Source organism: Convolutriloba macropyga, chromosome 1 (genome assembly GCF_964194025.1).
Source record: "Convolutriloba macropyga chromosome 1, txConMacr16.3, whole genome shotgun sequence".
Classification (NCBI taxonomy): Eukaryota; Metazoa; Xenacoelomorpha; order Acoela; family Convolutidae; genus Convolutriloba; species Convolutriloba macropyga.
This window is the reverse complement of record NC_134468.1, coordinates 42,370,250-42,386,889: the sequence shown is the minus strand read 5'-3', so window position 1 is coordinate 42,386,889 and position 16,640 is coordinate 42,370,250. Positions and strand designations below refer to the sequence as shown.

General features: G+C 36.7%; 3 protein-coding genes across 3 annotated transcripts in view; 2 read left to right on the top strand and 1 right to left on the bottom strand.

The window, feature by feature from the left end:
* LOC142339268 (NADH-ubiquinone oxidoreductase 75 kDa subunit, mitochondrial-like) overlaps positions 1 to 16,640 on the top strand; it is a 494,345-nt gene that overhangs the window by 439,005 nt on the left and 38,700 nt on the right. The window lies entirely within an intron of this gene.
* On the top strand, positions 13,076 to 14,465 carry LOC142339294 (splicing factor 3B subunit 6-like). Its single transcript, XM_075389218.1, has 2 exons — positions 13,076 to 13,257; positions 14,084 to 14,465. The coding sequence occupies exons 1-2, from the start codon at positions 13,087 to 13,089 to the stop codon at positions 14,288 to 14,290; spliced, it is 378 nt and encodes a 125-aa protein (XP_075245333.1). The 5' UTR covers positions 13,076 to 13,086; the 3' UTR covers positions 14,291 to 14,465.
* LOC142339288 (uncharacterized) lies at positions 14,912 to 16,362 on the bottom strand. The gene has a single exon (XM_075389204.1). It carries the CDS (start codon positions 15,992 to 15,994, stop codon positions 15,068 to 15,070), a length of 927 nt encoding a protein of 308 aa, XP_075245319.1. The 5' UTR covers positions 15,995 to 16,362; the 3' UTR covers positions 14,912 to 15,067.

The window sequence follows — 16,640 nt, the reverse complement described above, 5'->3', positions numbered from 1 at the left end:
TACGTTGTTTTGGCTTCATTGATTCGGTACCTCCATAAAACGTTGTGTATCCACCGTACCCACTATTTTGTGATAGCCAAGTATAAGGTTTCCAAACTGCCTTATATGTCAACCTCTAGTTCGAATCAGTTTTGACGTGCTGCTTAAATTTACGCTCGGATAAAGGCGTTGCCATTTTTGGCTTTTCCGAATTCTGTTTCCGCATATCTTTTGACATCGTACAGATCACAATGTGCCAACACAGGCCAATCAAGTTTCCTGGGTAGCATTTCTGATATGAAATAGTTTATTATTTGAATAAAAACAAAAAAATAGCCTAAGAGTTATTTTCTGATACTCTTAGAAGAATGGATGAGAATTAAAAACCATGCGGCAAATATTCACTTTAGCGACAGAAAGGAGGTAAGTGTTTAGATGCAGCAACAGACTGCTACGAACATGGATATATCTGAGAGTCCGAGACGTAAAGACAGCGAGCATGGTACGCAATTCGAAAGTTCTACAGTACTAAAGCGGCGAAAGGAAATAACAAAGAGGGAAGTTATTGGATGCAACCAAACTGCTGTGAACATAGTGATAGAGCTGAAAATTAGAGAAGTAAAGGTAGCGAGTACCGAACGCAATCAGACATTATTGAATAAAAAAGCGCAGGAAAAGGTTCAACACACTGCGAAAATGCAGGCAATAAAGATTTGTGGGTAGCCTTTGAATGGATGGCAGGATTATTCCATCAAAATCGGTTTTTTTATCTACGTTCATAGGGAAGTCTAAGGTCAAGTTGTCAAAGTTGCAATCAATGGATCCCAAACATTTCAATGGTCACGTGATAAAATTGACCAATTTGAGAAGAATCTTAACAGAACATGCAGATATTTTTAGTGTCAAATGAGCAATTGTTAAAAGGGAGATACAACAGATTGCTATAAACATGGAGATCTGATATAACAACAAATTATTTATAGCGGAAGTCAACCAAGAAGTACCGCATAATAAAAATTTTTAGAGCAGCTTAAAATTTTTTTAACTGAACATTGAGAAAACGCAGTTGAACTTAATTCTCTGAATAATGTTTGTGAATAGAAGAGATGATCAGACGCTTGCAAACTCCCCTAAACATTTGAATGTTGCATTGATAACGAGATCAGCTAAATAATAACCGCGTTCATGTTTTTTTTCGTAATGCAAAATGAGGAAACAAGTAAAAGTTTGATCCAACAACAGTTTGCTTGAACTTTGGCAGAACATGGATGTGAATGTATATTGTCTAAAATTAGTAAGCAAAGCAAGCAGCTTTTGAAGTACTCTAAAACAGAAAGCTGTAGAACTTTATTAGAGCTAGCTCGAAAAGTTTTATTCACTTTTTGGTGCATAGTCTAAACTGGTGCACAATCTTATTGGCCAGAGAAGCAAAAGTTGTTCTGCAGTCCTCTCAGACCACATCACAGACCAATCTGACATCCTTAGGCACAGGTCCCACAAAGCCAATGGTTTTCCTCTTAGTACGTTGTTTTGGCTTCATTGATTCGGTACCTCCATAAAACGTTGTGTATCCACCGTACCCACTATTTTGTGATAGCCAAGTATAAGGTTTCCAAACTGCCTTGTATGTCAACCTTTAGTTCAAATTAATTTTGGCGCGCTGCTCAAATTTACGCTATGATAAATGCCTTACCATTTTTTGCTTTTCTGAATTCTGTTTCCTCAGATTTCTTGACAGCTTACAGATTACAATGTGTCATCACAGGCCAATCAAGTTTCTCGGGCAGCGTCTCTGATATGAAATAGTTAATTATTTAAATAAAAACACCAATAATTGAAAAAATAGCCTAAGAGTTACTTAAAGATGCTCCTAGGCAAATCGATGAAAATTAAGCCATATGGCAATTATTAACCTAAGAGACAAAAAGAGGTTAGTCTTTAGATGCAACAACAGACTGCTATGTACTTGGATAAATCTGAAGGTTAAGACAGCGAGCATGGAATGCAATCAAAAAGTTCTACAGTACTAAAGCGACGAAAGGAAATAACAAAGTGGTAAGTTATTGGATGCAACCACAGACTGCTGCGAACATAGGGATAGATCTGGAAATCAGAGAAGTAAAGGTGTTGAGTACCGAACGCAATCAGACAGTATTGAATAGAAAAGAGCAGCAAAAGGTTCAACACACTGCGAAAATGCAATCCAATAAAGGTTTATGGGTAGCCTTTGAATGGATGCAAGGATTGTTCCATCAAAATTAGTTTTTTATCTACGTTTATAGGGAAGTCAAAGTGTCAAAGTTCCAATCAACGGATCCCAAACATTTCAATTTTGTCCTGATAAAATTAACAATTTGTAAAGAATATTAACTGAACATGCAGAGCTTTTTTAATGTAAATTGAACAAAAATTTAAAAGGGAGATACAACACCAGATTGCTATAAACATGGATATATCTGATATACGAACTGAAAGATATAGAGCAGAAGGCAACCAAAAAGTACCTTATAATTAAAACTTTTAGAGCAGCACAAAATGTTTTAAACTGAACATTGGGAAAACGCAGTGGAACTTAATTCTCTGAATAACGTTTCTGAATAGAAGAGATGATCAGTAGAATGAAAATAGAATTTCAACAGAGCGGTAATCTCAATAACTCTTGCAAAACTCTCCGAAACATTTGATTGTTGAACTGATAACGACATCAGCCAAATACGAATCGCTTTCTTTCATGTTTTTTTTTCATAATGCAAGATGAGCAAACAAGTAAAAGTTAGATCCAACAACAGTTTGCTATAAAATTGGCAGAACATGGTTGTGAAGGCACATTGGTCTAAAAATTAGTTAACAAACCAAGCAACTTTGAAGTACAGTAAAGCATAAAATTATGCAGATCAGCATTGATATTTTCAGCACAACAAAATTACCGATTCAAACTTCGAGAAACTAGGAAATCAATCTTGAGTAAAATCAGCCCAAACCTGTCAACTCAATTCCCTTTAGTTTTTAATTTGAGAATGGCATAACCAATTTTTATCAGTACCGGGCTCAATTTTGTCTCTTTCCACTTCTTCAATTGGATTGTAGCTCATTGCCTAAGTTATTTCCATTATTTTTGGCCAACGTGTACGTCGCTAGCCACTTTCCCTGGTACTTTCGCCGGAACAAGAGACTATTTCAAAAACAACAACAAGATATTTCGAAACAAGAGACTATTTCAAACAAACTATAAAATAAGTTTAAGCAGTGTAAGCATTAAACCAGAAGTACTTAATAAGAAAAGGCTAAGGTACAGTAAATATGCCCATGGTAAAGGCTAAGGAAAATAAAGGTAAATTAAATATGACACGTGGTTTTCTTAGTATACAATCGCTTGCATGCCTCTCGTGCCACACTTTGTGGGGTATTTCTCTCTCTCTCTCTCTGATTTGGCATCTTAGCAATTACAATAATCGGCAGATCAACATCAGCGTCAATGTTATGAGACTCTCACCATGAAACATCCATTATTGCAATTGGGCTCTAATCAGGAAAGGACAAAAGATAAGGCAACTGGCTATGCCTTTTTTAAAAAAAAAAACGGTTCATGAGGGAAAAATCAAAAAGCTTCAACTTTTCAAGATGAACTTAGTGATTGGAGAGCTGCTGCAGCTCAGTATAATTTTATCTGATAGCCCCATCACAGCCGCATTGAACTCCTGGGTGTAACTAAGCAACTATATTTTCGTATGCGTTTGCAACTGGGTTGGCTCTAGCTTCTTCGCTGCGAGCTCATTCAGCATCTCCTGAAAAGTATAGTGTTTCGTTTCGTCTGGTCTCATTGTTTTTCATCTATGCTTTTTTGGCAGGCATGAATTAGCAGCAGCAGCAGCTTTTTTCCTGTCGGCTACTCGGTGCATTCTAAACCAAATTTGATATCTCCACGGAAGAAACTAATATATTAATAATAACGATTGTCAGTATTATCACTCTGTTTCTAACTATTAAAATGGGATTGGTTGACGCATCATATAAATACTTCATATACTATTAAAGTTAAGATTTACATATCAAAAGGAAAAAGAAAATCTTCCAACTTATCATCGCATTTTCCCTTATTGTCTTCTACTTCTCGTCATCTACACTACTTATCACAGGTAAGGGTTCTTCGCTAAACGTTTTGGAACCGAAATCAATTTCCCTGGACTGCCGATTACTTCCGTGGCCTAACAAAAGCTGTTTTATGTTCTTAGGGCCTGTACACTGAAGTTCGTCAGTTAAATTCCAATAGTGCTGTCATAATAGGGATCATTGACATCCGCCTGGTGTATCAAGCAAAGTTGTTTTCTCTGCCTCAGAATTATATTTCTCCCATTATATCCTTTAAGAGACCGTTCCAGATAAATGAATCCGCAGTTGGGTCCCTATACTCTAGTTTGATGTGGTCGCCCTCGTGAACAAAAAAACAAATTCGCAAGCAAAAAGTAAGGAATCATTAATTTAGTGCTTTTGCGAATGAACAAAACTTGCCACAAATTGAAAACTTACTTGTACTTCAGTCAGAGGCGCTCTTATTCCTGATTGACTACCACGGACAACAACACAGTTGTTGTTTCTGAACAACAGCTACCAAAACTAGTGTTCCAGCTCATTGACTGTAATTTTGTTCGTTGATTCGTTCGTCATTCGGTCGCTAGCACTTAGCCCCGATTTTCACGCAGCAGTCTTTCTTTGGAGTTGTCTATAACCAAGTAACTTAAATCGTAACTAAAACTACTTGGTGAGAAATTTTTTGCGTATCTGAAATTGAAAACGCCAGGCTAAAGTGTAAAGCTTTCTGCTGCTTGAAAATGTGTTTGCTCACACAAACTTAGATCTGAAGTAGTTTTGGGGGTGCTAAGACTATATTTTAAGACAACGCACCAGAAGTCACGTATAAGCGCGAACTAACCCTTTCAGAAGAACGATCTTAAACAGAACTGATCTGGTATCTCACAATAATTTACATCAGAATCACTTAATTAACCCCAGTAAACCCAGACGAGAATTGTGGCTAACTCTTTTTTAACGGTTTTACCTGATTTTCACGGAAGTTTTTAAGCTATCGGAAAATTAGCTACGGGTTGAACACATTACAGCTATACTTACGTGGCCAAAAGATAATAACCAAGAGCAAATGACTTTAATTCTTAAATTACGGGGAAAGACAAGTAAGAAAACAGATAAGAGTTTTGTTGCAAGTTTAACTTTTGAATTACTTCTCTCACCAGAAACGATTATGAAAATTTTAGATTATTTGCAATTTCCTTTATCAGCGAAATTAGGCTATGATAACATCTTTCTTGATGATGGCATCGCTCACGCTCGGGATTATCATTATAATGACACCGACTGACATTAAGGTTTGGGTAATGATAATCGCCGAAAGGTTCGCGCATTTCGTTGGAAGGTTTAATATCTCCCGAGTCATTCTTTGGGGAGTTGAATAACAGGCACGTAATACGAACCCCCATAGGGAAGATGCCGAATCAAATCCTCGTAGTGTTTCAACAACTGCTCCCTACTCGTTAAGTCATTACTGTTTATCGTCGTAGTCGTCACTTTGTTAATAGTTGTTACTTTGTTGCTGTCATATGGCTACAATTTTATATTACGCAATTATCGGTAACATGTCCTGTAAATCCTTAACTTGTCTTCTACCAACTGCATCTACTGGTATTTGGAGAGACTGCATTTTGAAATCTTGTTCGTGTTCGGAGCTTGTTGCTGTCGCCCATGGACGAAAATGCAACTTTCCGGTTGCAATTTGTGTATGGCGAACTTTGAATAGAAAACATAGTCCAGTGTAGTTTCAACATGATTTGTCGTCACCATCATAGAAAAGGAACATCATAGAAAAGGTCAAATTGCTGAACTATGTATTGGAGGCGTTAACAGTTAGATTTACCATTTCACTGTCAGATATCAATTAATTTTCTCTGAGGTCGAAAAAAGTAAGTAAAATTGAGCTCGAAGCTTTGCAAAATAAAACAATTCGAAAATTACAGCTATTTTGCTTCAACGAACCTTCCTCCTCAAAAACAAATAATTCACAAGAAATTGTGAAAACTGAACAAACAAACGCTCCGAAAACAGCTCTGCGACCCAGAGCAAACCAGAGCGAAAGAAAGCGACAGCTAACCAAGATCGGGAGCAAATAAGCGATAAAACTTCCAAAGTACGTGTCACCTTTCGCGAAAACTGACTGCTTTAATTGCGGAAATTGGCATTTAAAACACGTTTGATAAGGCTCCTCATTAATTTTTTTCATATCAAATATATTTATTACTGCTCATTTGCAGATTTCGCCTAAAAACTCTTCTAAATAGTTTCAGTTACCTGACTGCAGGTCTGAATTAAGAGCGGATTTGCTTGAAAAATTAATTTTCAAATGAGCCAAAGGCATCAAAAAATCATTTTGCGGAATCTAGAACAGAATTAATTGAACCTCCTACAAATCAAATACGTTAACCTTTTCTTTACTTTATTAATTATGGCGCTGTGCCTGGGAGATTATTCCCCAGCAGCTGTGAATGTGCAACAGACAGTTTGAAGTGCGATACAGTGCAAAAATTTATTCGATCCACCCCTACCCGCAAACGTTTTGTTTTAAAAAGTATTCAGGTTTCAGCTAATATCTTTTTGGGACATAATAGATAAGAATTGGTCTCATTTGAAGTAAAAGCACCGTTTTGCTGTTTGCTATGCATTTTAGAGTTGAGCTAATTATATTTTCACTAATGAGGTTAACTGCAAATAAGATCACTTTTGAGACATTCAGTTCACAAAAATTGTAAAAAAAAATGTGATTGCCTCAAAATATAAGCAATCAATTGAAACTCACATCACAAGTTCATCGTCGCTGGTACGCTATTGATAAAGAGACAGACAAAATGATATGCGTCATAATCTTTGCTGAGTTTTCAATTGGGACGATATTTTTCACAGAATCTGGAACAGACTTAATTGTGAAAAAGGAAAAAAAAACTTATTCGATCCACTTAACCCTCAATTGTTTTTTTTTTTCAAATTTCAGTTTTCCTCAAATGTCTGTTTGGTACATGATAGGTAAAAATTGCTAATTTGTTATTAAAAAACTCGTTTTTGATGTTTGCTCTACAGTTTTAAAGTTGAGTAATTTTGCTTGATTAATGACATTAACGGCAAAATCCATCAATATTGAGAGGTCTAGTTAACGAAAAGGTTGCAAAAATGTGATTTTCCAATATTATTAGCAACCAATTGAAACAAACCTCAGAAATTCCGAGTCGCTGGTGCGCTACGAATGGAGTGCTAGACAAAAGGATATGCGACGAAAATGTCCGCCAAATTTTCAAATGAGCCAAAAAGCATCAATAATTATTTACGGAATCGAGAGTAGAATCAATTGAACCTGTCACATATCAAATAATGTAATCCTTTTTTTCTTTTTATTGATTATGGGCGTGAACTTAGGGATGTCTTAGCCGGCTGCGGGGGCGGTACTGACAGTTTGATACGTAAAACAGGGCAGAATTTTATCATCCATTTAACCCGCAAATTTTAAATTTCAGTTTTCAGCTAATGTTTTTAGGACAAACGTAAGAAATGGTCTTAATCGAAATTAGAGCTGCCAGTTTTGTTTGCTATGTATTTTTAGATTTGGGAATATTTGTTATGATTTAATGAAAATTGCAGATCCATATTGAGAGATTCAGTTAAGGAAAATGTTGTAAAAGCAAATTGTGATTGTCTCACAACATTAGCAAACAATTGGAACACCTGAATAGTCCCCAATTGCTGGTTTTTCTCTGCCTAGAGAGGTCCAATGTCTTGGGAGTCAAATTCAGGAATTATTCCGGCAACTTCTGACAAATTGAGTGAACAAATTGTCTATGATTTGCTCTCATTAAATAAAAACATCCCTCTTCATTATGTCAAGCTTAACTCCGCTCAGAGAAACCCATTAATTGGGTTCTACTCTGCCCATAAAAATCCAAATGTTTACTTCTCTCTGCCCAGAGAGGTCCCAAGTGTTGGCTCCCGTACGCGGGTCTTGAAATCCATTTTTTCTCCAGAGTTTTTCATTCAGTTCTTTGGGTTGTACTTCAGGACTTTTCCTGTTTTTATTTCAACAGAATTTTTGTTGCAACAATATGACGTTGCGGTCACTTCAAATCGGCTGGTTCATTCATTCTCAATCTTTGTGGAGAGTTTGTTCATTTGCGTGATGAATTTTTTCGTCACGCGCGTTTTACCTCACTCTCAAATGAATTTCTCTCTGAAATGGACTGATCTTGCTTCAAAGGTCAAGTGAGTGACTTGCACTCTAATTGAAGGGTATTTGAGGGCGACTAATGGAAGCAGCCAAAGTTTTAGCGGATTCACAATCGAGATAACACTTCACCTTTAAGAAATAGTTTTTTTTCCTTTATTATCCTTTTTAAACTGCAGATATACGAAGCTATTGCAGCTATTTTTTGGCAATCTGCCAGCTATTTTTAGTAATGGTGCTTTTTGTGTAATTGCACTGGGGCCTCATAGACCAACAGTGGTGTGTTCTCAGCAGTACTTCTTTCTATTTTATTTGCTCTATATGTGCTGTATCTGATGCACTTGATTGTGAGTTTTGGCCATCATTATAACTTTTCAAACTCAGATCTGCCCATTTGTCATACAGCTTAAGTAGTCTAAGTGTGCAATTTGGCTAAATTACAGAGAAAGCAAACCTTTATTGTGTAGGTTGCATCATTTTTGACAAGTTGCATTTTGCCCTCGATGCACTTAGTGTCTAAATTCAGAGCCACCGCTACGCTATGCTCTTTTCCTGCTTTCCTTCTTACTAACATACCCAAAAATTTCGATTTTGTTAACCTTTCGCCCGAAAATGACTCAAGACAACATAAATTAGATGTGCTAGCGTGTTTCTGGGCGCAATCAGTCCATCTTAATGTTCCTGGTCCTTGCACACCTTTATGGAGGGGGTGGGAACCACTGGTTATGCAATATACCGCTCAACCATTAAAATTTGAGAAAATACTAGTTTTTTTTCAAGAATCAGTCTTAAATAACCGTTCGACAAAGTTTTTTTCTGAAGGTAACAGAATGCACTACTTATGAACTATTTGGATGCCAAAGTGATAGAGTGGTTTGAGGAAATATAAAACATGGATTTCTTTTTTTTCATATCAAATATATTTATTACTGCTCTTTTGCAGATTTCGCCTAAAAACTGTTCTAAATAGTTTCAGGTACCTGACTGCAGGTCTGAATTAAGATCGGATTTGCTTCAAAAATTAATTTTCAAAACGGGCCAAAGGCATCAAAAAATCATTTTACCGAATCTAGAAGAGAATTAATTGAACCTGCTACAAATCAAATACGTTAATCTTTTCTTTACTTTATTAATTATGGGGCTGTGCCTGGGAGATTATTCCACAGCAGCTGTGAATGTGGAACAGACAGTTTGAAGTGCGATACAGTGCAAAAATTTATTCAATCCACCCCTACCCGCAAAAGTGTTGTTTTAAAAAATTTTCAGGTTTCAGCTAGTGTCTTTTTGGGATATAATAGATAAGAATTGGTCTCATTTGAAGTAAAAGCACCCAGTTTTGCTGTTTGCTATGCATTTTAGAGTTGAGCTAATTATTTTTCACTAATGAGGTTAACTGCAAATAAGATCACTTTTGATACATTCAGTTAACAAAAATTGTAAAAAAAATGTGATTGCCTCAAAATATAAGCAATCAGTTGAAACTCACATCACAAGTTCCTCGTCGCTGGTACGCTATTGATAAAGAGACAGACAAAAGGATATGCGACAAAATATTCGCTGAGTTTTCATTTGGGGCGATATTTTTCACAGAATCTGGAACAGACTTAATTGTGAAAAAGGAAAAAAACTTCATCCACTTAACCCTCAAATGTTTTTTTTTCAAATTTCAGTTTTCCTCAAATGTCTGTTTGGTACATGATAGGTAAAAGTTGCTCCAATTTGGTATTAAAAAACTCGGTTTTGATGTTTGCTCTACAGTTTTAGAGTTGAGTATTTTTGGTTGATTAATGACATTAATGGCAAAATCTATCAATATTGAGAGATCTAGTTAACGAAAAGGTTGCGAAATTGTGATTTATATTTTTGGTTGATTAATGACATTAATGGCAAAATCTATCAATATTGAGAGATCTACTTAACGAAAAGGTTGCGAAATTGTGATTTTCAAATATTATTAGCAACCAATTGAAACCAACCTTAGAAATCCCCAGACAAAAATGTCCGAAGAATTTTCAAATGAGCCAAAAAGCATCAATAATTATATACGGAATCGAGAATAGAATCAATTGAACCTGCCGCACATCAAATAATCTAATCTTTTCTTCAGTTTTTATTAACTATGGTTGTGAACTTTGGGATGTCTCAACCAGCTGTGGGGGCGGTACTGACAGTCTGATGTGTAAAAAAAGGAGAATTTTATTTGATCCACTTAACCCACAAATTTCCGAATTTCAGTTCGTAGCTTTTGTCTTTTTAGGACATACGTAAGTAATGGCCTCATTCGAAATTAGATTAGAGGTCCCAGCTTTGTTTGCTATTCATTTTTAGAGTTGGGCATGATTTTTATAGTTGATGAAAGACAATAGGAGATCCATGTAGATTCAGTTGACGAAAAAGTTGTAAAAACAAATTCTGAGTGTCTCACAATATTAGCAAACAATTGAAACACCTGAATAGTCCCCAATTGCTGGTTTTTCTCTACCTAGAGAGGTCCAATGTCTTGGGAGTCAAATTCAAGAATTATCACGGCAACTGATTTTTTTGACAAACTGAGTGAAACATTTGGCAATGAGGTGCCCCAATTAATAAAAACATCCTATCTTCATGATGTCAAGCTTAACTCTGCTCAGAGAATCCCAACAATTGGGCTCTACTCTGCCCATAAAAATCCAAATGTTTACTTCTCTCTGCCCAGAGAGGTCCCAAGTGTTGTCTCCTGTAAGCAGCTCTTGAAATCGGTTTTTCCCCGAATATTGCTTCCCGGCATGGGAAGAACAAACATTGCTTCTCAACAATTTTGCAATTTGGAGTATTGAAATAACTTTCTTAAGCTTGGTTTCTTTCAGTTCTTTTGGTTGTACTTCAGGACTTGTCCTGTTTTTATTTCGTCAACAGAATTTTTGTTACGACAATATGACGTTGCAATCACTTCAAATCTGCTTGTTCATTCATTTTCAATCTTTTTGAGATTTTGTTCATTTGCGTGATGAAATTTTTTTGTCACAAGCGGCTTACCTCACTCTCAAATGAATTTCTCACTCTGAAATGGACTGATCTTGCTTAAAAGGTCAAGTGAGTGCCTTGCAATCTAATTGAAGGGTATTTGAGGGCAACTAATGGAAGCAGCCAAAGTTTTAGCAGATTCATAATCGAGATAACACTTCACCTTTTAAGAAAGTTTTCTTTTATTATCCCTTTTAAACTGCAGATATACGAAGCTATTGCAGCTATTTTTTGGCAATCTGCCAGCTATTTTTAGTAATGGTGCTTTTTGTGTAATTCCACTGGGGCCTCATAGGCCAACAGTGGTGTGTTCTCAGCAGTACTTCTTTCTATTTTATTCGCTCTATATGTGCTGTATCTGATGCACTTGATTGTGAGTTTTGGCCATCATTATAATTTTTCAAACTCAGATCTGCCCATATGTCATACAGCTTAAGTAGTCTAAGTGTGCAATTTGGCTAAGTTACAGAGAAAGCAAACTTTTGTTGTGTAGACGGCATCGTTTTTGACAAATTGACTTTTGCCCCTCGATCCACTAAGTTTCTAAATTCAAAGCCTGCGCTACGCTCTTCTGTTTTCCTGCCTGCCCCTCTCTCTAAGCTAAGCTGGCTGCAATTAGAGTTCCCACCCGCCACTTCTATAGAGAATTTTGTCTACGAAATCTTCTAAATAGTCTATTTCAAATAATTCGAAAACAGGGCTAAATGATTAACCTTGTTGGTGAAGTCAGAAGTTTGATAGCTAATGTTTGTTTTTGATTTTTAAAGAAAATTAAAGTTGTCTGAATTACTTTTCTCTATCTATATATTCTGCTAATTCACCGGTATTTTGTGACAATAATTGGTCTGATAATTTCGCTTGTTCGCATTTTGAGTGCAGCTTGAAGTACGTTTGTTTTTGATCTGTTAGTCAATTATCGTTATTATCTTATATTTGAAAAAGTTTGACATATTTCTGAAAATGGTTACATATTTGTGCAAGAAAATAAGTCTTGTTTGTGAAGTCACCATACTGTTTCAACACCATTTCATCTTATAAAGACAACACAAAGTGTAAAACATATTTAAGATTTTCAGGCTTCTTGCGTAACTTTTTTTAACGTTACTATTATCCAATTTACAAGTACTTCTTTTCAAATTGTGTGAACAGCTTTTTCAATAGGCTAAATTCGTAATGGCTTTTTTGTGTACCCGCAGTGGAGCATCTCAGCCAGCTCTTTTCGTGAGTGGCGTTGGTATTTTTAAAGCAGAAAAGAATTCTCAGGTCTACCTCAGGTTATTGCACTTCAGTGAGGCGAGTGTTGGTTTGGACCATGAATCAATGGCGTGGGAATTACAAACATTGCTTCTCAGCAATTTTGCCATTTAGAGTGTTGAAATAACTTTCTTAAGCTTACTTCTCTGCTAGATCATACGAAAGGATAAATTTGGTCGGGAGATTTAGCTGGGATTATTCTCAAAATGAATTGATCGCTACATATGAAAGGAATTTTGAGAAGCAATTGCAAAAACCCAAAACCATACTGCGTCAAACATGCTTCAGAAAGTAATTTTGCGATGTAAACAATGTTAATCTTATCAGCAGGGGTATCATTTCTCTTGCCATCTTTTTATATCGTCTCAGTTAAATAGTGAAATCAATCTTTCTAGAGCTATGCCTCAGTTTTCATGTTCTCTTGCAGTGGGTTCTCGCAGCGTTGTTTTTAAAGCAAATTCGAAATTTAGTTTTAAAAATATTGAAATCTGTTTTCACGACTTGATTTAATTCGTAGCTCATAGTTTTTTCCATGATTCATGCATTACAGGAATGAGTTTTTATTTACAGATATTTGAATGGCATTGCAAGCAATCAGAAGAGCGAATGTACGGCTCCCGCCTGAAGTTAACCGCATTCTATATGTGCGCAACCTTCCTTACAAGATAAGCAGTGAAGAAATGTATGACATATTTGGTAAATATGGACCCATCAGACAGATCAGAGTTGGAGACAGAGCAGATACAAAGGTATGCATGCCACAACAGATTATTGTTTACTAGTTTATCAAGCTTACGGATCTTGATTGCTATAAAATTTACTATCGCTTTGCTAGCACTCTACTATTTCAATTTGCTCTCTATATTTTTCTCCTGCAAAATAACTTAGAATTCTGTGATGAAATTAGAACCTTGTCTCAAACCCTGCACTTTGAAAAACTCAGCTTTCAATTTTAAATGAAACTGCAATAAATACAAACATTAGCAGGCCTGGAGAAAACGTATTAAAAGCTAACAGTAACATACTAGCACGAGGAGAAGCTACAGAGTTGTCAATTGGTGAACTCAAAGCACAATAACTCAATGTAACTGTCCGACTCGGCAGATAACTCTTTCGTATTTTTTTGCGATTAGCTCAGTGATGTGCTTTTGGTCAGGTAGTAATAAGTTTTCCCTCTGGACATGTCATTGTGTAATCAAACTCAGATTAGGAACTGTTGATTAAAATTGTTGCGATCTTTGGCAGATCAAAAATTACTATCTAACATTTACTGTTAGTCTTCAACTTTGGCGAAGCATGGATAATTTAATGAACTATTGATTTATTTGTCAAAATTGAATTAGATAGGACTCTTTTCTAACTAACTAGATGGCTCTCACTAGTCAGACTCCAGCTAGTTAGAAGACTCTAACTAGATGGGATTGTTTTCTACTTAAATGCACAAAAATATTTTAGTCATTCAGAACCCTTCAAGTTTTTACAGAGAGTACCAAGTTATATCACCAGCAGTTATATTGGCGTAATTAGCTGTAGCAGAATATTGGGGTAGTAACGGTCTGTAACCATTGTGTTTAGGGGACAGCCTACGTAGTTTACGAGGACATATTCGACGCCAAAAACGCGTGCGATCATCTCTCAGGCTTCAATGTGTGTGGACGGTACCTGATTGTGTTGTATTATCAGCCTCATAAAATGCATAAGAAGATTGATCAGGAGAAAAAGAGTCAAGAGATTGCCGATTTAAAGGCGAAATATGGTGTTCAAGATACACCAAAAAATTGATGTGAAGCGACAATTTTTCCATAGTTAGACGCGAAAGATGGATTGGTGATGACCACGTGATGGATTCGAGATTAGGAATGTTGGATTTTAGTATTTGTGAACTCTCATTGTATCCCAAATGTGTTGCAACTCTATGTGAATTATCTGTTTATTTAGTTTAAGGTTTTTGCCTTGGTTTTACACCTTCAAACTCATATGTTTTTAATTGCTCTTGAACGAAGTTCATAGCAATTATTGCAAACGTGTTGGTCTTTATTTATGCAAATTTTTCGCTTGATCGCTTTTGCGCTTTTCTTCTAGAACATTCTTTGACTTCTCAAGTGACTTTTTCACGCTTTCGTTCTTCATTTTTGAGTGATCTCTTTTGTTCTCACTCTGAAGTAAAGCTTGTTGCTAAAGTAAAAACGATTGCAGCATGGAAACAAGCATGGATGGATAGCCGAGTCAGCAGTGCTTCTGGTGTGGGATCGGGAGGTCCATGGTTCGAATCCAGGCGTGGTTAACTGTTTTTGCGCCCATAAAGAAAAATTGATTTAGGCTACAGCCCCGGAATTAAATTGCCTCGCCTGTCGTTCAAGAGCAATTCTTCCGACATTAGTCGGCTTATGTTTAAAAGCTGAGCGTCTTTAACCATTTTAATTATTGTCTCTACTTTATACATTCAATTGGTTATGGAAAACTAAATTAGTAGTCGGGCAATCGTGATCAATTTTTACATAGTCATGATCTCACGACCGTAATTTGATAGTTCTCGTGGTGTGGTTGTTTGATTTCACTTCACCGGACAATAACAGGGTTAGCTTTCTTAGGCGGAGTTGTTCCTTTGGTTCCGCTGATTCGTACGTCGCGTGCACTCACTGGTTCCGATTGTTGAAATACCTGTTGGATGTCGGTTACGCTTCGTTGACGTTTGTAGTCCGAAATCGAATCGTCATCTTCATCGTCAAACTCATCTTTCACCTCGTTTTTCAATCGCATCCATCTAGGGTCACGGATGGATTTGATTGACACGACCAGCATCATTATAGCGCAGACTGCAAGCACACCTGCCGCCAATGCCAGAATTCCACAACATAGAATCGTGATTTGAAGAATATCTTCCTGGACTGTTTTCTTACACCCTGGTCGTGCAATCTTTTCTGCTTCGTTGTCACCGCAACTTGCCGGGACGTAGGTGTCATTCCAACTTAGAGAGTTCAATTGGAATAGCCAGTCGTACCCGTCAGTGACGCCACAACAGGTGAACGACTCTTGGACGTTGTCCCAGTTTTCCCGTTCTGTGGATTCGGTGTCGGCGGCCGCAACACTGATGGTCTCTCGCATGTTCGTGTCCAAGCGGCTCTCGACATCTCCGACGAAATACATGCACACAAATATGAGGCTGACAATTATCAGTACAATTAAGATAATAACAATGGCGAGGATGAGCATTATTTTAGGACTGTCCTCAATTTTCCGGGATTTGACGATGCCGAACACGCCAATAGCAATTAGGACCACACCCAAAAATAGGAAAAACGCAACCGGTATAAGTATTGTTATAGATGAAGCATCTAAGATTTTCAAAGCGTGATCGACATTTGCAGAGCCAAGTAGGGTGTAGTAGCCTGCAGCTGCAGCGCCCACTGATAAAAGCCCGACGACAGTGAACAAAGCGTGGCAGAATAAATTTACGCAAAAAATAAAGCTTGTACAACGAGCCATATTGCTCAAAGTGAAGCTTAAAAACGAAATCTCTCAAATTGTGTAGTTGGCGTATTGATCTTTTTTAGAAATTCTTCAGCGCTAGTATACAGCACTCAAGTTTTAAAAATTGTTGTGCTTTTGATAAGTAGATAGAAAATAACTTTGTACAACAGGCCGCACAAATTTTAAATAACGTTGACAAGCATGAAAAAAGATGAATGATGACGTAAGTCGTGTTCGAAGTTATTATTTTCTTCAAGCGTCAATCTGAGTTGAATCTGTACTTCAAATTGGCGCGTGGCTTTATTTTGAGCCGCTGAGTTAATTGATGTAGAACATGCTTCTATGTGCATTATTATGAACACTTGGCAAAGGTTAAAGTAGACTGAACACTGAAACTGAATACAGCAAAGTAATGGACAGATAACGTGCAAGATTAGAATAATAAGCTGATAGTTAGATCCTTCAAATTTTCTATTCAACTATGTATATATGTAGTGGTTGAAAAGATACCTGACCAGACTTCTTTTCCAAATTTAGTAAATAACGCGCTTTCTAAGAAGCTTTTCCAGATGTTGATATGAGCTTGAAAATTAGAGCCAAATGTAAATTGTGCTTACGATAATATTTGATGCGAACAGGTCAAAATTTACCAAATTTTGAG

Bases quoted from the DNA above. Each gene is read 5' to 3' on its own strand.
- LOC142339294 (XM_075389218.1), top strand. From the start codon at position 13,087: ATGGCATTGCAAGCAATCAGAAGAGCGAATGTACGGCTCCCGCCTGAA. The intron at 13,258-14,083 runs GTATGCATGCCA...CATTGTGTTTAG, and splicing joins GAGACAGAGCAGATACAAAG to GGGACAGCCTACGTAGTTTA.
- LOC142339288 (XM_075389204.1), bottom strand. From the start codon at position 15,994: ATGGCTCGTTGTACAAGCTTTATTTTTTGCGTAAATTTATTCTGCCAC.